The 23,655-nt window shown below is 32.0% G+C and overlaps 2 protein-coding genes across 2 annotated transcripts; both read right to left on the reverse strand.

The window, feature by feature from the left end:
• Positions 1–1,986: 1,986 nt before the first annotated feature.
• On the reverse strand, positions 1,987–4,626 carry LOC100816120 (GDSL esterase/lipase At1g29670). The gene is made up of 5 exons (XM_006580124.4): positions 4,213–4,626; positions 3,711–3,835; positions 3,130–3,375; positions 2,688–2,952; positions 1,987–2,288 (listed from the first exon to the last, which is right to left on the reverse strand). The coding sequence occupies exons 1-5, from the start codon at positions 4,460–4,462 to the stop codon at positions 2,074–2,076; spliced, it is 1,101 nt and encodes a 366-aa protein (XP_006580187.1). The 5' UTR covers positions 4,463–4,626; the 3' UTR covers positions 1,987–2,073.
• A 6,025-nt stretch (positions 4,627–10,651) lies between these two features.
• On the reverse strand, positions 10,652–13,236 carry LOC100800635 (GDSL esterase/lipase At5g45670-like). Its single transcript, NM_001255437.3, has 5 exons — positions 12,897–13,236; positions 12,017–12,141; positions 11,671–11,916; positions 11,226–11,481; positions 10,652–11,112 (listed from the first exon to the last, which is right to left on the reverse strand). Exons 1-5 carry the CDS (start codon positions 13,144–13,146, stop codon positions 10,889–10,891), a joined length of 1,101 nt encoding a protein of 366 aa, NP_001242366.2. The 5' UTR covers positions 13,147–13,236; the 3' UTR covers positions 10,652–10,888.
• Positions 13,237–23,655: the final 10,419 nt, after the last annotated feature.

The raw sequence follows: 23,655 nt of genomic DNA on the forward strand, positions 1-23,655 counted from the left end.
TTTACTTTTAATCATTACAAATTATACTTGTTTTGTTTTTTTATAACGTTCTCAGCAGTAAAAGAAAATATTACCTAAAATATTGTAAAGACGAAAAATAAAATAAGTATAATTTATAGGGATTAAAAATAAAAAAATAATTTTATAAGAATGAAATGCAAAAAAAAAAAGTTAAATTAGAATGAAAAGATATTTAAGCTATAATTTAAATAGTTACACTCCTTACTGCGGTGGGCTAATTTCCAGCATTGTTAAGCATATGCAAGTGCATCGGCATCTACTGTAAATTGCAATCTTCCTTGCTTCAACATCTACATACTCAGCTTTATGTGGAAGCTTGAAAGGAATGTTGTGATCTACAACCATAATGTTTCTTTCCTGTTTGTTGAAATTGTTCCAAGGGCAAAAGCATTAACAAAGTGAGAAAATAAAACTGGAAAAAAAAAAAAGCACTCAAGTATATGCAATATCAGTATAATATGTATTATGTGTATCTGAATGCTAATTAATCAAGTTTCTTAGATTAAAAGTGAGAGAAACAAATAAAGAAATTAGACCTATTGATATATATATATATATATATATATATATATATATATATATATATATATATATATATATTGTGGGTGAGAGAGAGGATCTTTAAACTTTTTAAAATATATAAAAACAATGACACGAGCTGAAAAGGGTCGTACTGATATATGCAAGATGAGAAAGGTGGAATGTTAGACAAGATAAAAACTCAAAATAGACAAGCAGGGTAAGAAGTATGATTAAACTCAGTGAGAAGTGTCACATGAAAATAAGCGAATTGAGAAAGGCTACTGTGAGTGTGACCATCCTACTTAGCTTTCACTGCCTGACAAAGTCACTTTCTTGATACAGTAGTAACCACTTCTCTAACAGCTTGTTTGAGTATTAGAGCCTCACAGAAGTGTTCTAAGCTTCATGTGGTTATATTCAAAGCTTATAAGTAGGATTACAATCAACTAAAACACTGTTGGCCAAGTTGAGAAGCCATAGAACAGTTATAAACTGTTTTTTGCCACTCTGCTCAAACAAACTGAGTAGCATGAAACTTTTTTCTTGTGTAGTGTATCCCTGCTCTGCAGTAATTTTTAACCCTTTCCTAGAGTGTTTTTCAGTGTAGAAATGATACACATTCAACAACTTATACAACAATTAATGCAACATTATTTTTTTTGTCTATCTCTCTCCATCATCCTATATTTATTGTATTTCAAATTCAATTTTTCCTCTCTTTTTCTCTATTGGTTGTACAAGTAATGCGTGTTTTAGTTCAGTCTGTTGGGTCAAGCTCTATCTTTTTTAAATTTCCACTCTTCCATTATTTATACCTTTGACATTGTGACCGTTACGGCAATTGAATGTTTTGTTAAAACTCGTTTTCAAACTCAGCTTGTTGATTAACCAAATCATCACTTAAGTTAAATTTTTTAGAAGGATACTATTTTGCATGTGTTTATTTCAGGTATAATTAGGTTTCAAGTATTGGGTTGCTGTAGCGAATAAACCTCATTCTTATAGGTCTACAACCTTTTTTATATCTTAATCTTGGTAGTAACCGGTTATAACCATAAATCCAAAATCCAAAAAACTAACAATTAACATTTATATAAAAAAAAACATAAACCCAAAATAAATTAAACATAATTAATGTCTATGCATGAATACCACTATATACAATAACAGCAACAAAAGCTATGGAAGATATTGGATAGTTTTCACTCTACTTGAGGGTTAGTGGCCCTTGGCAACTCTGATTCCTGTAGATTCTTTTTTTTTTTTTTTAACTTCAATTTTTGTGATTTGTTAGAAAAGATCTGGAACAAATTAACTACTATTCAAACTATCATAAAGTTATTGATCTGCAGGAACAAAAGTACACCGATACATATGACATGAAATAGCTATATATAACACTGCAATATTGCAAATGAAATTCCAATAATTGGTTGCAATTAATCTCCTTCGGCTACAATATGATTATTATAAGTTCTGGCAAAAATCAGATACATATGTAAATAAATACGGTTGTAAGAGTTTCCATCTTCATTTTAACTTAACAAGATGACTGATATCCATTGGGTGCGCGAGAGTTGGAATGGGAGCATTATACGCACTTCTTGCACTGAGTTGGTTGGTCATCTCAGATGGATGAAATGCATCAAAAAATACGTGTAGGTTTCTGTTCTTGCATGGCTCCTCATTAGGGATACACTGCCCATTCGGCCCCACTTTGCAGCACACAGCAACTTCTGAAATCCCTACATGGGGCCTCCAACGAAAGTTAATATATTTAATAAACAACATATCTATTACTTCAATTTTTTAAAACCATATGATCATAATTGTATTAACATAATAGTAAAAATTGAAGAGATGCATGTGCATCCTTTTGGTCATAGTTTCAATTATACAAATTCAATTTAGCCAATCTTTTGTGGAAAGTACAAAGATATATTATATATGCATGTTACAAGCTTTCTGCTACGATCGAGGAAATAACAAATACGTTAAAACCAGTTTAGATGAATAAGAGTTTGAATATACAGGCACAGTAAATTGTAAAAAATCCATACTTGCTGCTATATCATATACATCAATTAAATCTTAGTACTACTATAATTTTGGCTATGAAAAAAAGAAGAAAAAATAATTGTTACCTTGTAACTTTGAGGTATTGAAATCTTTTGAGTCTCGTAATGAGATCACGGCACTGTTAATGAAGATAAATTTGGCATCAGGTAATTCTTTATTGAAACGATCAACTACTGGTTTAAGCTTGTCATTAAACATGAGTGCTGCTCTATTTTCCTCGTCAACACATATTGACCCATTTTCCCCATGAATAGAGATTTCATGTGGAATGCAGCCTATAAGTCCCAGGCCTATCAAGGCAAACCTCCTTGCCCCAAGTGCGTGCAAATCCTGCACATAGAAACAACAAATTAAAAGTAGATAACTAACCATTAATTTGGTGCATCATATATATTATAAATGTTATACTACCTTTGATCCTTTTTTTAAGAGACAAATTTTAGTGTATTTTATACTAAAACTTGTTTCTGATATTACCTTTTTCTAGAATTTGAAGTAAAATAATACCTTTAAATTCCTTGCATATTCTTGGACAAGGGCCACAGCATACTGTTCAGGAGAATACGTTCGACTTGATGGGTAATGCTCCGGTAAGAAGTAATTGTTTAAGTAGTCATTGCTGCCTATATTCACATAATATAAACACTTATTTAGGTGGTGTTGTGCTTGGTCAGGGCCTCCAAGTTTCTGAGTGATTTGGGAAACTATGACTTTATGATTTTGCAACTGCAATCCCAAGCTAATATCCTCACCCTTCAATTACAAATTAAGTAAGGCTTTGGCTCCATTAGCATGAGAGGATAAATTAAGTAAATATATCCATCATATATTAATATCAATAGCTGATTTTCTTATAAAAAATTGAAATTACTTTACCTTTAAGGTGAGTTTTAGCTGGTGAGTTGTTCAATTTAAAGAAATCAGATCCAATTAAGTAAATGAACATGTGATTTGATTTAATGCATGAAACAAATGACACATCACACAAATCATGACAAAATCACATAGGCAAATATCTCAAAACCAAATTATAGGTAAGATGTATATATATAAATTCGAGATATATAGTAAAAGAGTTTGACATATACCAAATGTGTGCCGGTCTCGTTGCGAATCCCCGCTGCGCCGGATGCATAATTCACGCCTTTGAGTATGTCTGAAACACCGGTATTTGCAAAGGGCGGGATAAAATTTTCCAATCCCAAAAGCTCAGCTGCAATAACATAATTTTATATTGAATAAAAATGAAATTTTAATTAACTGAAAATTCATATATACATCAAAATAACATGAAAACAAATCATATTAATCTATGGAATTTATTCTTTTCAAGTTATCAAACTTAACGTGACAAAATCATTGTTTGTCTTATTAGAATTGAGTTTGGATTCGTTAACAAGGATTCAAATTCTAGTCTTCTTATGAAAAAAAGAAGAGATCTCAGTAAAAAAATAATTCAAAAGAGATCAATTATGGGTAAAACCGGTAAAACATTTTTGCACCTATAATCCAAAAAACTTGATGTGACAAAATTAAAGATCACGTGTCCATGTGAAAGAAAGATACATATGCGGAGAATTGAATTATTACTGATTATATCAACTGAAGTACGGCCGTTGGTAAATCTTCCGGTGGGGCCAAGTGGAAAATCAATCCCATAAGGCAAGTTATTAACTTTGGCATCTGTATGTAGATTGTTGTTGTTTCCACTATCAGATAAAGAGTCTCCAAAAATGAAAAGGCAAGGTACTTGGGGCTTCCCAACAACACAATAATATTGCATGTATGTTGCACTGAAGAAAAAAATCATCACTAACCATAACTTGGTTTCATAATCCATATCAAAGGAAAATACGAAGAGGGCGAAGTTCAGATCCAAAATATTAGGGGTCCAAACACAAGGGTGACTAGATAATATATATATATATAGGGAGAGAGAAGTGAGAGAAAGGCAGGTATGACCTAGTTTTGTGGAGAAATTCGTTGAAATAATTTATCTATGTGACACATTGTAAGGTCGACATATGTTGATTTTATTGAGTCAATTTCATGCACACACTATTAGAAAATGACTGGAGCCTACATACGGCAGATGACAGTTTTACTAGAATTCCGCCAAGCCATGAGAGTGTAACTATCTCAAGTTTTCAATTTGGACAAAATTTAAAAGAAGTTCCTTATGAGTGATTTTTATTTATTGTATTTACTTGTTTAAAAAATTTGGAGGTAAAAGGAGGGAAACATGAGGGAGGTTTAAAATCATTACCTTTTAATTTGTATCTCCCTCTCAATGTTGGTAGAGGAGGAAAATGATTTATATATAATTTTAAGACTGTGACGGTTAGGGAAGGAAAGATAACAGCATGGACAAGGTCGAAATAGCAAACCAGGGGTACAGGAGGAAGTAAAGCTCAAAAGAAAGGAAGAATGGTGAGATAGTTCAGGAAAGGGAGGCACCACTAAGAATATATATCCTTGCTTGATGCTGTCTGATGAAAAATATACAGATTACCTCTTCTTTTCTGTGTCTTCTTCTTCCTCCGGAGGTTTTGGTACCTCAAAATCAACTTATCTTGTTCTTCTTCCTTATAATTATGGAGGATCTGATCCTCGAAGTCAGTAACCAGCCGCACGTACCAGTGACTTAAATTATTTTAATATTTTCTTGTATCCCTTTTTTCTCTATTGTCTTTTATTAGGGTATAACTGCATATATTCTCGGCTTTCAACAAACTGCATATATTCTCCAGATTTTTTCTTCTCTTATACGAACTAAAGAAAGTGATCTTTCATGATCACTAAAGCAAATAAAAAGTGACCTCTTTTTTTAACTCCTCTTTTCTCTGTTAAAATTTCTCTCCTCCACCTTTACTCCCTTGAACTAAATACACTATATCTTTGCATTAAATTATGCAGTTTAATAATTCCCACAAATATTTATATAAAATTCCATAATACATATATTTATTATTTATAAAAACATCTACGTGTCATCATTTAAATAATAAAAAATACAGTAATAAAGAATTTAAATCCTGGTTTATTTGAAAGAAGTCAAACGAAAGCAACTATAAATAAACATAGAATAAAATTTATTCATAGAAATCAAAAACAAGTAACGGAATTAGACCCCTCATGGAATAATATTTCATACAGTTATATTTTTTTACAAAATTTTCATCAAGGTAAAGTTTGAATTTAAAAGACACCAAAAATTGAATTTAATTACATGAGTTGTTTCATTAATTAATTTAGATACAACCACTTAGCAAAACAACATACAACCACTTTTTGAAGTTTTAGATTCTTGCCCATCTGTTTTGAAGCATTTGCTTTTCTCCGATGCTTCTGGTGCTACTTCTGCTAGATTGTAGCTAGTTTTCTGTTTTGCTTTTATTTTCACAAATAAATTAAGAGTATTAAGTCAGTTGTTTGAACATAATAAGTTAATTATTATAAATATTTCATTGATTCCCACGAATTAAAAAAGAAATAGAACCAGCTGCTTGTATTTTCTAATACAAAATTACATATACCGCCGGCAGCTCAATGGTAACTGTGGAAGGCAGTAGTAATGCTCAAAGCCACATAGAATGCCACGTTAATTCTAGGTCAATACCCCTCTTACAAACTTTGAGCTACTGTAATACTCATAAATATAAATATTGTAACTCTTCACAGTATCCTAACACTTGGCATTGGAACATGGTTTGGGAGCTTCCACAACAGTCGACGTTATTGTGTTCAAGGAAATTCAGCGTCAATCAAGCCACCAATGAACATCCTCTCCAACGGCTAGTATTTTGAAAGAAAGACCAAATCAGACTTCATAACGTCCAGCAAAATCCAAGGCTGAGATTGGATGCTAAAGAGTATATTTGGTAATGAGGAAAGAAATAATATAGATGAAAAAAAAAAAGAGTAGAAATAAGTGAGAAATAAAATGATAATTTGAGTTTTTTAGTTAAGAGAAATAGAAAAAAAGAGTAAAAATAAATAAGAAATAATTCAAATGAATCGCACCATTTTAAAACTTATTTTTAGTTTCCTTCGAAGTGCAGTGAGCCAAATCCAAACTCTGATTGTATATCTCTAACAAAAAAAAAAAAAACTCTGATTGTATATATAATTTTCCCATCCATTAAAATAATACAATAATATTTACTTCCATAAAAAAAAAATAGTTACTTAAAAATAGTAAAATGCGTACGAACTCAATTTTTTTTAATTAGTGATTTACTCTGCTTTTTTAATTTTAAAGTTCTTATTTTAAATTTTAATAAAATTTGGGTCAAATATAGGCACACGTTTTTTATAATGTGACATGTCATTTATATTTTAATTCCTTTTTAATTTAGATTTATTTTTCTTAAATTAAATATAAATATTCTTTATAATTTTAGTTTTCTTATCTGTATTCTTTAATTTTTATATACAATATAAAACACACACACACATATTATAATTTATATACAACAACAACAACAACAACGCCTTATCCCACTAGGTGGGGTCGGCTACATGGATCAACTTCCACCATAATGTTCTATCAAGTACCATACTTCTATCCAAATCATTAAGTTCGAGATCCTTCTTGATAACCTCTCTTATAGTCTTTTTGGGTCTTCCTCTGCCTCGAATTGTTTGTCTTCTCTCCATCTGGTCTACTCTCCTTACTACAGAGTCTATCGGTCTTCTCTCTACATGCCCAAACCACCTAAGTCTATTTTCCACCATCTTCTCTACAATAGGCGCTACTCCAACCCTCTCTCTAATAGCTCCGTTTCTAATTTTATCCTGTCGAGTCTTACCACACATCCACCGCAACATCCTCATCTCCGCTACACCTACTTTAGTCTCATGTTGGCTCTTGACCGCCCAACATTCTGTTCCGTACAAAATCGTCGGTCTTACCGCAGTCCGATAAAACTTTCTCTTTAGCTTGATCGGTACCTTTGCATCACATAACACCCCCGATGCTTTTCTCCATTTCATCCATCCTGCTTGAATGCGATGATTCACATCCCCTTCAATTTCTCCATCATCCTGTATTACAGACCCAAGATATTTAAACCGTGTAACTTGAGGGATAATATGATCTCCTATTTTCACCTCTGAGTTAGATACCCTCCTACTTTTGTTGAACTTACATTCCATATACTCCGATTTGCTTCTGCTTAGGCGAAAGCCATGTGTTTCTAGAGCTCGTCTCCAAGTTTCCAACCTCTCATTCAACTCCTCCCTCGACTCCCCAAGGAGGACTATGTCATCTGCAAAAAGCATGCATCTCGGCGCTATCTTTTGGATTTGTTCCGTGAGGACATCCAGAATTAAGGTAAAAAGGTAGGGGCTAAGGGTTGACCCTTGATGCAAACCAATTGTGATGGGAAAATCGTCTGACTCTCCACCCTGTGTCCTAACACTAGTCGATACCCTATCATACATATCTTGGATAGCTTGAATATATGCAACCCTAACCCCTTTCTTCTCTAGAGCTTTCCACAAAATCTCTCTAGGCACTCTATCATACGTTTTCTCCAAGTCAATAAAAATCAAGTGCAAGTCTTGTTGGTCCATGCGATATTGCTCCATCACCCACTGTAATAAATAAATCGCTTCCATGGTCGACCTTCCCGGCATGAAACCAAATTGATTCTCAGTAACTTGAGTCTCCTTTCTTAATCTCCGTTCGATCACTCTTTTCCATAATTTCATGGTATGACTCATGAGCTTGATTCCCCTATAATTTGCACAATTTTGTATATCCCCCTTGTTCTTATAGATTGGCACTAACGTGCTTCTCCTCCATTCCTCCGGCATGCGTTTTGACCTCATAATTTCATTAAAGAGTTTGGTGAGCCACTCAAGACCTCTATCTCCAAGAGTTTTCCACACTTCAATAGGTATGTTGTCTGGCCCCACCGCCTTACCGTTACTCATTCTTTTCAACGCTTCCTTTACTTCCTGTTTCTGAATCCGACGATAATACTTATAGTTCCGGTCCTCTTCTCTTGTGTCTAGACTGCTAGAGTCATATCCATATCCATCATTAAATAAGTTGTGGAAATACACCTTCCACCTTTCCTTGATATCTTTTTCACGCACTAAGACTTTGCCTTCTTCATCCTTAACACACTTTACGTGATCCAAATCTCTAGTCTTCCTCTCTCTACCCTTAGCAAGCCTATATATAGATCTTTCTCCGTCCCTGGTTCCTAGAGCTTGGTATAGTCCGTCAAAAGCTTGGGCTCTTGCCTCACTCACCGCCTTTTTGGTTTCATTTCTAGCTATCTTATACTTATCCCAAGTTTCAGAATTTCTACACCTAGACCACTCCTTGAAACACTCCTTTTTTATTCTAACTTTGCTCTGAACACTTTCATTCCACCACCACGATTCTTTACCCCTAGGTCCAAAACCTCTAGATTCACCCAACGTCTCTTTAGCCACTTTAATAATCTCTTGGGACGTCTTGTTCCACATATCATTTGCACTTCCTTGTGATTGTCCACACCATCCCTCTCATATCTTTTGTTGGAAGATTCCTTGTTTCTCACCCTTCAAGTGCCACCATTTGATCCTTGGTGCTACCATAGGACTTCTTCTCTTTGCCCTATCTCTAATTCTTACATCCATAACCAAAACTCTATGTTGGGTAGTCAAGCTCTCTCCCGGGATAACTTTACAGTTCAAGCAATACTTCCTATCAGACTTCCTGATAAGGAAGAAATCTATCTGAGAACATGTCCCTCCACTTTTGTAAGTGATAAGATGTTCCTCTCTTTTCTTAAACCATGTATTGGCTATAGAAAGATCCAAAGCCTCCGAAAACTCCAAGATGGATTTACCCTCCCCATTCATCTCCCCTAGGCCAAAACCCCCATGCACCCCCTCAAAACCTCTATCCACGCTACCTACATGTCCATTGAGATCCCCTCCTAGGAAAACTTTCTCTCCTTGGGGTATATCCTGAAGTACCCCTTCTAGATCCTCCCAAAATTTTACCTTAAAGTGTTCTGCTAACCCAACCTGAGGTGCGTACCCACTAATAACATTAAAGGTGTCCTGTTCCACTACCAATTTTAAGGCTATGATACGATCTCCTACTCTTCTTACATCTACGACATCCTTCTTCCACTCCTTGTCCACAATAATCCCTACCCCATTTCTTGATCTGATTTTTCCCGTATACCACAGCTTAAATCCCGAGTTGTCTAATTCTTTCGCTTTTTCACCTGTCCACTTAGTTTCTTGTAGGCACATAAAATTGATCTTCCTTCTCACCATAACATCCACTATTTCCATAGATTTTCCAGTAAGTGTGCCTATATTCCATGTACCAAAGCGAATCCTCCTGTCATGAACTAGCTTCTTTATCCACACCCGTTCACGAAAATGTGGGAACCCTTGCTTACTTTTCACTACATCCGGGCGGCGATGCAGCGGCCCTTGCTCTTTTGACACTGTACTCGAGCCATACAGCGCGTTGCTTCCGGGCAACGACCTAACATTCACATTATTACGTAATTGATCCATGTCATAGAGATTCGACAAAGTTTTACGTTGGCTGTCGAAAGCCTAACACAACCCTCTCCTTTTATCCGGGCTTGGGACCGGCTAAGAATAGCAAAGCTAACCTAGGCAGGATTACATATTATAATTTATATGTTTAAAAAATATTTTTCTTTTCTTGATGCCGTGAATTCCACTTTTTTTTAATTAAGTAAACCTTTAACTTTCTACTCAGTTAATTTATACTACCAATATATATATATATATATATATATATATATATATATATATATATATATATATATATATATATATATAAATTTTACATGCATTAAACGATAGCCGTAAAATATATAAAACCCTTGCCAATTTGACTTCTAAGTTTATTTTATCACCAGATGTTTATTTTGTCATCAATTATTTGTATTTTTTTTTTCCAGAAATGTTAAAGCAAACAGTTTGTTGTGAACGTTGTCTTAATCATTTTGGAAGAAACATTCACAAGGAGAACCGATCAGCAAACAACATACTATTATTCACTATAATTAAATAAGCAATCTTCCAAAACTTTACCACAAATTACACCTGTACTTGTGAACCCATGAACATTTAGCATATATGAATATGTAAGAGAAAGAGAGAAAACTTAAGACTCTTATGCCTTAAAAGGAGTAGCACATTCGAAGAACATTAAATATGGTTGTGGCAGAGCTTAATAGCCACTACCCACTAGAACATGTTGATTGTTCAGAGATCATATCTGAGCTAAGCGTTGGATATCAACAGGGTAAGCATCTGATGCAGATTGAGCACTGTAAGCTCTCTGAGCCACAACAACATTGCCAGCTTCAGTAGGATGAAAAGCATCCCAAAACAAGTACTCTCTCCTGTTTTGGCATGGTGTTTGCATTGGAAGACATGTAATTTGACCATTGTTCCTTCCTACCCCACAGCACCCAGCATTTGTAACACTGAAACCTGAAGATTGATTCATGTCAACAGAACTTTGTGAGTTCATATTATTTGCTGCTAAAAAAAAAGTGAAAAAATCATGACTACAAAATAAAATGCATTGGTTTGAAAAAAATTACCATAGGCTGAAGGGTTGCTTATAATATCTTGAAAGATGCCATAAGAGTTAACATAGATGACTCTTGCATCAGGCAGCTGGTTGTTGAATTGGTCAGTGAGACCTTTCAGTTTGTTGTTGAATATTTGGTTTGCAGAATTGATCTTTTCCACACATGTTTTACCATCTGGGCTGTTTTGGGCCAATTCATTTGGGCTGCAACCTATTTGGCCTATTCCAAACAGCACCATTTTCCTTGCTCCATAATTGTACAAAGTCTGAATGACAAACACAAACAGTCAATATTTCAATTTGTGGAGCTAGCTAGCTTTTCAATTTTAAACCCTGACTTTATAATTGAAAATTAAATGGCTATTTTGAACACTGCATGTTACTACTATATTATAATAGAAAAATTGAAGATGTGAATGTCAAATGGTAAAAGACAGAGAGAGCTAGAGACTAACTTTTAGTTGTTCAGTATATGCTTGAATAAGAACATCAGCATACTCATCTGGTGAGTACTGCCTGCTGCTGGAATAGAATTGAGGCATGAAATAGTTGTTGAGGTAATCATTGCTACCCAACCCAATTGAGTATATGCACTTGCTCAAGTAATTTGCAGCTGAGTCCTCATTTCCCAGTAAATTTACCACTTGAGACACTGTGCTTTGGTAATTTTGCACCTGCCCACTAAAACTAATACGCCCTCCCTACAAAACATATGAACAACTTTAGAACATAAATACCTTAACAAATGAAGATTAAAAACAGTGATGTTGCATGAAGCAAAATGAAACTATAAAAGGGTACCAGTTGCTGCCCAGTTTCCTCTCTAATTCCAGCAGCAGCAGATGCATAATTGACTCCTTTGAGTATAGCATCGCCACTAGCATCAGCATATGGAGGTATGTAATCATCGAATCCCAAAAGTTCAGCTGTTAAATTTCAAAAGAAAGTTAAAACAAGAGTGAAACCTTTCTATGGTTTCAATTTTATGTGCCAGATCTACTTTTCTCTTGTTTTTGTTTTTACCAAATCAGTTCTTCTGGTAAGTAACCATCTGGCAGTAAATTTTTCCTGTTTCTTTCTTTATCAGTAATTCTACAATTCTACCTCTTTGTCAATGAAATGAACTACGCAACACTCTAGTCTTAAATTGCATATTGAATGCGGGCAAACAGATCCATGTGAATGGAATTTAAGGGTCAGTCACAAACCTTTATGAGGGGTAACTAACTCAGAGTAGTGCCAACTCTAGTGTCAAAAGTTTTACTTTTTTTCACTGACATCTTCATGTTACTCCTTTTTTAATTTTTTTATTTCACCGGTAAAAATATTAATGCATCTTAATTATACCCTTTCCTTCTAGGTGATGGATATTTATTGTCAGATTTTAGCATAATACAGCTTGTCATCCAATAGAAAATTATGAATGCATATATTAAGATGCTTTTAGTTGCAATTAATTGACAAGTTCAAAAATAGGGAAGAAGAACAACAGATCTTAGAACCATTTTGATGTCATTGACTCACTATAACTATGTCTTTTACAATGATGAATTGATGATTATTATAAGTGTATGCATGTGAATCTAGTTTTAAGACCAACCAATGATGCAAACGAGTATATATTTCAACTAAAATGCTGCCATGCAAAGTTTATAAGCCAATGAAGAAAGTGCAAGCTCACCAATTGCATCAACAGTGGTTTTCCCATTGGAAAACCTTCCAGAAGGTCCACCAGGGAAGTCAATCCCATAAGGCAAGTAATCAGCCCTAGCCAAAGACTGGAGCTGGTTGTTGTTCCCATTATCAACCAAAGAATCACCAAAAATGAAGTAGCATGGCACTTGTGGTGCACCTTGAACACCACTCCACAAACCAAGAGAAACAACAACAATGAGTGCCAACATGCTTATTGGGAGATACAAAGCTGCCATTGGAGCAAGAAACGGTGTTGCTTGTGAGGAATTGAAGTGAATAATCTAGGTAGCTAAGGAAGATAGGGGCATGTGTGAGTGATTGAATGTGGAAGGTGTGACACGAGTATAAGTATATATAGTAGTAGAGAGATAAGGCTCTATACTAGTAGTAGTGTAGCTTTTACGGTTGGGAGTGTTAGTTAGGGGCATTAAATGGACGCGGATATAATGTGAGATTGAATGAAATGGCTCCATTACCAATTCCACTGTACCACCCCCACCTCATTGATGAAATCTGATCACTGATGTGATCCAACTTTAATGTAGAGTTGCATCTTGCAGGAATGGAAATTTGGACATTACAACGACTCGTTAAAACACTTGGGTATGATACGACACTTTTTATGTTTTTGTTGAGTTTTTCCGGAATGTTAAATTTTCGTTTAGTATGGGAATTTCAAAAATTATTTTCAGGAATTTAACAAGTCTGGAAATTGGTTTTCAATTAAGTTTCTTACTGGTTTCAAAAATTAAGTTTCTCACTGAAATTTTTCTATGAGAAAGGGTGGAAATTCAAGATTTATGTAAAACAAAAAAAATCTATAATTATGTCTTTCATTGCTGAAAATATTGTAGAAATACTAAATATATACTTATACGTTGTAACATTCTTTTAGAAAATATGGTATTTTAGAAATATTATAATTTTCAACAAACATGATTTTTTTTTAGTTTATTACGTAGTACGCAATATTATATTTTAGAAATACTACATAGTATTATAGACATCTGTATACATGATTTTGTCGTGTTCAACAGAACGAGCTCCACCGCACGTCGACCTCGATAGGTCTAGATGCCACATCATCTCCCAATATGTACCCATAGCCAACTCGCCAAAGTTGTCCAACCATTTGAAGTTCATGCCCAATAAAGAAGAGAAAGATAATAGTACTAGCAAGTTAAAAAACAAAAACTTTATTTTATAACATCACATGATCACGATTTTAAAAAATCATCTTGAAATAAAAAAATCGGGTGACAAATTTGCAAATAGTAACACACAAATGAGAACAGTTTTCGTGAAACCATTGTGGTTTGCACACTCAATTTACTCCTTCACCTTCCACTTAACAGATTCACTCACTCACCGTCATCGTGGTTTCCCTCACTTGGCTTGTGTTTATGCCTTCCCTCATTGTTGCCACCATGGAAGGTGTCTCCATTGTTGCGTCTCCTCCATTGTCCCCAAAGCGGTTCCTCTATATCGTCCCTCCTTTCTCTCTCTCTCTATCTCTCCACGCGCCGCCACACCTTCATTGTTAATTTGTGCCGAATCACAAAACGGCACTGACACCACCTCCGCACACTACAACTTCGACCTCTTCACCATTAGTGCCGACAGCGACGATGTCCGAACCGCTCACTTCGCTGCCAACTACGACACTTCCGTAGCCATCTGTGAGTTTCCTTTCTCCACTATCTCCTCTAAAATCACCAAAGGCATCGGCGAAACATGACTTTCTGATTTTTTAAATAAAGTCATCACTGGTGATGAGTTGTTTTTTGTTCGTAATGCATTCAAGATAAATAGGCAAGGTTAATCACTTTCTTACATTCTTACTTGTTAGCTTATGTTGATAAATTGGCAAATACTTCAATGTATCTCAAATAATAAAGTTAAAATAAAAGTTTGAGTGTTGAATTATGTGAACTTTATTTATACGTAAATATTTTATCAATGAAAGAAGTTAAAGAAAATTGACTTAAAAAGATTATGAAAAAAATAATTAAATTAACAGAAAATTAAATCAAACAAGAAGAGAAATTAAATAAAAATTTAAATTAATTAATTAAAAATAAAAAAGATGAGAAAATCCAATATCATTGTAGAAGGAAATTCAGAATATGAGAATGTTGAAAATTTAGCTTATTAGGTTTACTCTTTAACGTGATGTTAATTATTTTTCTCTATTTATAATTATTTTAATTTTATATTTGCATCTACTAATATACTCTAACTTTGGTCCCCAATAGACATGGCAAAAAAATCTGTACCCGTGGGTACTCGCCCGAATCCGTCCCGACTTTGACGGGTAATACCTGAGTTAACCGGGTATAGGTTCGGGTTCGGGTTTTTCCTGATAACCAAAAGTCGGGTATGGGTACGGGTATGAGATTACTAGACCCATCCCGACTTCGAACCCGAACCCGCCCCGTCACTTAAAATCTTTAGAATTTTTGCATAATTTAATCAAAAGGTATATAATTTTTATTACTAGTTAATTTTATTTTAAAATTTTTACATAATTTAATATTATTTTCTTAACTATTTATGTAGACACACGCGTTATAATAAATTTATTGATATATAAGTAGTTAAAAATAAATGTTTAACAATCAATTTATTTTTTTCTAAAATCAAATTTTTAATATTTTTTTACAAAAAAAAATATTTTTCTAAATGGTGTGTGGAACGGGGTTGGGGATACCCGATACCCGACGGGTACGGGGATGGGACAATAAACTCAAACCCGTCGGGTATCGGATACGGGTATGAGGATATGTTGAGGAGTCAGGGTAAGGGATTGGGGAGACAATACCCGTACCCGACCCGCCCCATTGCCATGTCTAGTTCCCAACATGAAAGAGTCTAATTTATTTATTTTCTCTCTCAAATCCCTTTTTAGAGCTAAAATAGTATATTGCATTAGGAATAAATATGTATAAAAGGCTAAACAAATATCAACATTGATTACTTTCCTTAGATACTTTTTCTTAGTTCAATTAAAAAATAATGTTTCCGAACATTGTGAGTCATGTGTGAGTTTTCTTTCTTTAATTAGTTTGTTTTCCTTAATTATATTCTATTGGAAAAAAAGATAAAAAAGAGAATGGAGGAAAAGAATGACTCACAACATTTATTTCTCTTTCTTCTAACTTTTGTCTTCTTCTATAAAGAATTATATTTTCTTCAAATTTATGTATGTCTTTTTCTTATTCTCTCTTATTCTCTATGTAGGTTAGTAGATTTTTTTCACTAAATTCGACTTTACTTTTCTTAATTAATCATTGTTTTCTTTAATTAGTCTTCTTTCCTTAATTAATTATATTTTCTTTAATTAGCTATGTTTTCTTTAATAATTTATTGACAATTATTTGAGCATAAATATATTTATTTATTTATTACAATTTGTTTAAGTTTGATTTTTGAAATTGCAAGTTGGATTTGTTGTAAAACAAAATAAACATTAAAAAAAATAAAACAATATTGACTTTTAGAAAACGTCTTAAAAATTATATGTTTTAAGACAATTTTTAAAAAATCATCTTTAAATCTTCACGTTTTTTAACATTTTTTTTAAAATAACACATTTTAATCTAAAAAATCAATTTAGAAACTCAGAATCTATGATGATTTAAAAATTATCATAAAAAATGTTAATTTTTCACAACAATTAATTCAAAAAATATTAAATAATCGTCCTTGAAAGATTTTTTTTAATAGTAAATAAGGATGAAACAATATTTTAAGTAATAATATTTTTTATTATTTTTAAAACCTTATCATTTTATTATCCCTCTATTTCTATCATATTTTTCTTCAACCAAATCATCTCTTTAGTATTAAATTTCTCTTCTTTCCTCTTCTCATCTATTTTTTTTTTTTTTCATTCTCTTCTTTTAATTTCATCCTCACAACCAAATGACCCCTTAATGAACAGTTAGGAGATCAGCAACTGAATTATACGTTGGACCAAATAATGAATTAATAAAGTGAGATGTTGGTATTTGATTTTGACAGAATAGATGTATTTTTTTAGTGACTAAAATAGGTGTATGTGTAATAATGTCTACTTGGCTGCCTTCCACATCATCGTAATCAAATGCTAGAAATATTTTTTTCGTAATCTTTATGAAAAAAAAGTTTAAACATCCATCATTTGAGATGGAGGAAATAATTATAACTTGCAAATTAAAAGAGAACTGATCCCGAAGAAAGAAGTTACATTTTCTGACGGGCATTCAATATTTGATCTGAGTTTATGCAAAGATATGGATATGAATGCGTTGTAAAATGATTAGATCATCTCAAAACCACAAACATAAACTTTTTAGCTTATAAATTATAATCGAAAATTCATTAAAAAAAAAAACTTATATTCCATATATCAATCATTAGATGCAAGTGCATCCTTCATGCAGTTCTTTTATGGAATCCTGAGGATACGTTTCCTGCATTACGTTGGAGATATCTACATGAAAGTAAATGTCAATTAATTATTGTGAATAAAAGAAAAATCGACAGCCTATTATTACCTCAAACATGCACAGATGCACTAGAGGATATTGAAGGACGTATTTCACCCCAGCTTTAACTAGCAATAACTCAAATTAAATAAATAAATAAACTTTAGGCCAAAATATAAGAATTGATTTTAAGAAATATTTTTACAACATAATTTATTTCTGTTATAAATTTGATTTTTTAATTTCAAAGAAAAGTGTGACTGTTTTGTATAGCTTAGCACATAGATCAATAAATATATAATTATTTCAATTTATCCAATGATTTTAAATTTAAGTTTTGAATAAGTAAGTTAAATATTTATAAAATCAGAGGTATCTAAAGAATTATAAGATTGATCTAAGTAGTTGAGGGAAGAAGAGAGGAGAAAAAAATTATAAGTTTAAATCTTTTCTATCAAAAAAAATAACAGAGTTTAATATTTAAGTATTAACTGTATTTCAATTTAATTTATATTGTTATTTAATCATAAATTATTATTTAAATAGTTTTTTTAATAATTAAATTGACTATGCAAAAACTTTTTCCTGCATCGGTGTACAGTCTTTTTTCTTAAATTAACAAACAAACATCAGCAGATAAAAAGAATCAGAATTACCCACCAGATTAATTGACATGAATTACTATAGCATGCATGCAGCAGCTAGGGTAGGAACAGCATCTACAAATTAACGACTAGCTAACAATCCGGTCTTTCCAATCGATGAAATGGTTAGTGATTATGACCCAGTGGCACATGCTCAGACTAAGCATGTCTTTTTCTCCGAACCTACACCTTTAGGGTTTCATGCATGGGATGGTAATTTGGAAAGCTGGAATCATCAAATTATAAATATGCCCCTTTATTTGTCTCCTTCTTTGTCCCTCTACACATAACTTAATGACGCGGAACGAAAAAGACAACGATTTGATATATAAGTATGTCTTAATAAATTATAAAATCATCACTTAATTTTTCTTATTTATGACTCCGGATATTAAAAAATTGTATATATTATGGCTCAACTAATTTAAACAGTCATTAAGGTTAATCATATTTTTAAATAAAATAAAACCCTTTTTGGTGAATTAAATATAATAAAACATATGACGACTGATCAAATTAATTGTGACTACCTTTTCAGTGCTAATGTGATCATCTAATAAAAAGACAAGCAAAATTTTAGCGACAACTTGTTATTAATTAGCATTCGATAACACTTATTTAAAGTTTTTTTATTCTAACAGTTTGATCCATTCTATGATATCATATCACCCATGAAAGTTGTTAATTAAGATTCTTCTATCTAGCAACACCTTAATTAATATGGCATAACCTTAAAAGTTTGTTAAGGATGAGATTCAAAGGGAAAAATGATTTATAATGAATACCTTGACAATCAAATACAGGAAACAGAATAATTATAACGGACATTTTTTTATTAGCCAAAAGAGATTCATTTAAAAGGTACGGCAAACACCAAAAAAATGATGATGATTTACAAAGACCTCCCCCCTGCACATACGTTCACTAGCTTAGCAATCTAACTTGACCAATTGTTTCTATTCCCAAGCCCATAAATATCCAACCCGAGACATCAACATATCGCATATCACATGTTGATATTCATCCAACACCAGTTTAGACCCGATTTAAGCCACCTGATCTCATTTTCCTCCCCCACTAATATAATTTTCATCCATAATAAATATTGTATACTAGACAAAGGATTTGAATACCACTCAAAATAAGAGAAATGAAAAGTTTTAAGTTTAGCCTCCAACCATGACCAAGACTTATATTTTATTACCTCCATGACAGAATGCAAGTCAAGTAATTGATAGCGGAAGATGATGTTGTTTCTATGGCACCATAAGAACGGACATAATGCAAGGGGGAATTGAAAATAAGCTTAAAAACTTCTTTTAAAAAACATTCCATAATTTTTTGGACAAATAATCAAATTCCTTCATGAAATTGTAAGATGTTGAAAATTTTGTTTCTAAAAGATTAAAATTTAAAGTTTAGTCTTTAAATGTGTAAAAAATACAATAAATTAGTTTTATAGACAATTTAATAACAAAGTAATCCTTAAACTTTATAATTTAATATTAAATTAATCTAAAAAATATATAATTTATTGTTAAATTAATCTTTAAACATTATAATTTAATGATAAAATATCTTACAAATTTAACGATAGACCTAATAATTTAATGTATTCTTTACACATTCAAAGATTAAATTTATATTTTTTATCTTTCAAAGTTCAATTTGTTATCACTGTTTAATGATAAAATATCTTACTTTTTTGGAGATGAATTTAATTATTTATTTATTTTATAATGGTGAAAGTGAATTTTGAACTACTAGTAGGTTCACACTATTTACTAAATGGACACTTTCACCCCGCAACTTTAGGACGACAAGTGCTCTCAAGAGTCAAGATATAAATTTGGTCTTCGGAAGCCATGCAATACCGTGTAGCTAACTATTCCTATATACAGCATCATAAATGTTAGTGGGTTGAAGAATTTAATGAGTTTTCCTAAGTCATACTTAGTAACGTGCTTTGTTTTGAGTACTACTTCATTATTATGCATTTATAGCAAAAAGTCCACACTCCACTCTCTTCAATTCATGGATGTTTATCCAACATTGCAAGTTGTCGTTGACGTTTGCCTAGGGCTAGAGGTTAGCTTTTTTGGATGGCTCTTGGCATTCAAACCAAATCTGCAACCCGTGATCCTTAGTAATGATCAATAATCGCTCCTACAATTTTAACAACTACAACTAGTACTAGCAGTAATATTTTTTTTTTAAGCCAAACCTCTTACTGTTTTAAGAAAGAAAAAAGTAACTAGCTAACTCAAAATGAAATTATTTTTAAGAACTAATTTATAGTATAAGAATTTGTTTCGACAAGGAACTCTTTTTTAAACATTTGGATAATTATTAATATCTTATAAAAAAAAATGGATCTAATATGTACATATAGATTTTCGTTTCCTGGAAATTCTCAAGCGCATATTAGTTTTGAGGTAAAATTTGCTATACTAAAAAACTATTTAAAAGTTAGTATTTTTCTTATAATCTAACTTTTTCATATTTTTTTCTTCTCCTTTTTTAGTTTCCATTTCCCCTTCGTTTTGCTAGATCTAAAGGTATGTAATTATAGGGATTGATGACTTATTTAATTAATGGTCGGTACGAAAAAATTTCAAATTTAAATATGTTTAAAATAAAATAAATTTTATTTAAAAGAAGTTTGTACACCATACAATCAGTTAAGAGTAAATGATAAAGTACTAGTAATATAATTTTATATGAATAGGGATCGTTGACTAGCTTATTTAGTTAATGATAGGTACCAAAACTTTTCAAATTTAAAAATAAATTAAATTAGAATTTATTTAAGATAAATTTGTACCAAACAAAGTTTAAGTTACGCATAAGAGAAAAGTAGTTAAACGGTCATTCAATCTTAACTCAATGTGTATACTAAATTTGTTGACGGTTAAAATAATTATTTTAAAGTAATTCAAACAGTTATTTATAATTAAATAATAATGAAAAAATATTTTACACTATCAATGCAACATTAAATTCTAGAGTAAACCATAAAATATAAACTAATATAATTTTATTTGAATAGTTTATCTAATTAATACTTTTAATTTCATTTTAAAAGATGTGAAACTGCTTTGGCTAAGGAACTAACAATATAGTACTATTTCTTGCCTAATGTCTAATATTCAGCACGGGGATAGATAGAAGAATTAGTGTTTGATATTTTCCTATATTTATTGACTGTATCATCCCCCAAAAAAATACTGCAGTGGTACTATAATATTGCAAGAAAACGTATGATGCAGGTAAGATGCTTGGAGGTTGTCACCGAATTGAAAGCATCATGCATGTTGAGTTACGTTTGTTATTTTATGAAGATCCACGGAAAAACCCCACATGGCGGTGCAAGCAGAAATTTTCTTTATATAGTACGGGATATTTTTATCAGAATTAAAATTTCCCCCCTCTTTGAGAATTTTTCTACATTAATTTGATCACATTCACTTAAAAGTTTTTTAATATTTTTTCTGAAAGCTAAGAAGAGTCCCAGCTGTGAATCTTGATGTTGATCGAATCATGAGTCATGACAACGATCGAATAGCACTCATGTGATTACAGGCTGACTCGGTTGTTTCATAAATAATCCATCTGCCTTTATATATGTGTGTTTCCCTTTGTTGCAAATCACTAAGACTATTCGAATAAGACGTGCATGGTCTCCCCATTTTTTGAGATGTAAATTAACCAGACATGATAAAATATGGAACACTCAAGTAAAAAATGAAGTTTTTTTTAATAAGTGAGAATTAAAGATAATATTAGAGAATTTACAACAACTCATACATCATACATCATGTTTAATTAATTGAATTAAATTCCTTGACTAAAAAAAGATAATTTTTTCATTCATGAAAATAAAAATCAGGAGGCTTATAATAACTAGTTAAACTAGATTTCCTTCAACCAAAAAATAATAATTTAATGACTAAGGAGGCATGTATTTCCTATTTTATAAGTTTACATTCAAAATTTGAGTTAATATTTACGTTATACATTATACTTTTCTGATATTTAAACACATAACACATGCAGTTTTACTTATAATAAACCCCATAGGAATAATGGAGTGGAGTAAGCCAAAATATTGTATATGAATATGATAATTGAGAAGTTTCTTGCTAATAGCTAAGTAGTATATGAATGTTTTTTTGCATGGGTAGGAACCACCACATGGGCGTAATAATGAGCCATTGCCCAGGGGAAATGTGCTGTAACGTTTTCTTGAGCAATGCTAGGCTGTTATACGCGCGTGGTCCAACACAAACTGTTAGAAACTAATGGGCATGCAATGGCTTACGTTACAATCTGAGGTCCTAAATTAAATCCTAATCGTCTCTAGTCTTTAATGTTCGGATTAATGTCCCTTGGAAGATTTCAACTACGCGTTCAATCATGGAAAGTCGCGCATCCTGGTGGCAATACACTTATTTTATTCATAGCCTTTTACTATTCTTTATGAATAGTAATGGCAAATGTTACAATAACACTATCATAACTTTAACCTAGAATTCTTCTATAAAAAAAATCTGACCTTCAACTCGGCCGTAATATTGAGCCAATGAGGTTCTTTGTTTTTACAGAGCCGATGAGTTTCAGGATCAATAATTAGGTTACTAGTTGACTTTAGACAAAGAAATAAAAAATTATTCCTTCCATTTTCTTTTATAATAAAATTGATTTCACACTTATTAAAAAAATTAATTAACTTCATTAAATTATATCATTTTAAATTAAAAAATAAATTTTTTTAAACTACTCCCATTGGAACTTGATATTAAACTTAAACCCCTATTAAATAAAGATTAAATAAAAAGTATTTTAGACTGTAATGAAGGAAAAGTAGTAAAAGAGAACAAAATGTGTTTTTATGTTTACAATAAAAGAGAATGGAGGAGGCATGTAATACTTCTTATAAATAAAATTTCACCTAAATTTTACAAATGTATATTAAAATTTCAGTTTAAATCAAATTTATATTTCTTTAGGTTAAAAAACGGGTACATGACGGTGTCTAACCCCAATTCTTTTTTGTGGGACTCTGATCCCTCTTTTTGCTCCCATTAATTACTATGACCGCAATTTCAATAGACTTCTTGAATACAGATTTTGCTGACCTTCCATGGGTTTTGGCCTAGTCCTTCTATGTTTTGTTCTCTCTTTTTTTCTATAAATTTGGGTTGAGTTTTGATAGAGGATCTTTGGATTAAAGGGGGTGTGTCAACATAGTTGGGATGCTTTAAACCTTTTTTTGATGTTGGACTTGCCCGTTTCAAAAAACAAAAACTCCCTCCAACTACAAAAGCTAGCTCTTAAACAACAACACAAATAACCCAACAATATGACATTGAATAAAAACGAAAAAAAAAAAAAGAGAGAGAACGCGTGTTTGTTTTAAGACTCTTTTGAAATCTTCCCCCTTTTTTTATTTTCAAAACTTGTTTTCAACACATTTTTATATTAAAAAAATCTGAATAGATTTTAAAAACAAAACAAAAGAAAATTTTATTTTGTTAATTTTTTTTTCAAAAAACAGATTTTAAAAAGAATTGTATAAGATAACAATATCTATCAATTACATATTCATTACTACATATGTGACATTTACCTA

The sequence above is a fragment of the Glycine max genome, chromosome 5 (genome assembly GCF_000004515.6).
Source record: "Glycine max cultivar Williams 82 chromosome 5, Glycine_max_v4.0, whole genome shotgun sequence".
NCBI classification, from domain to species: Eukaryota; Viridiplantae; Streptophyta; class Magnoliopsida; order Fabales; family Fabaceae; genus Glycine; species Glycine max.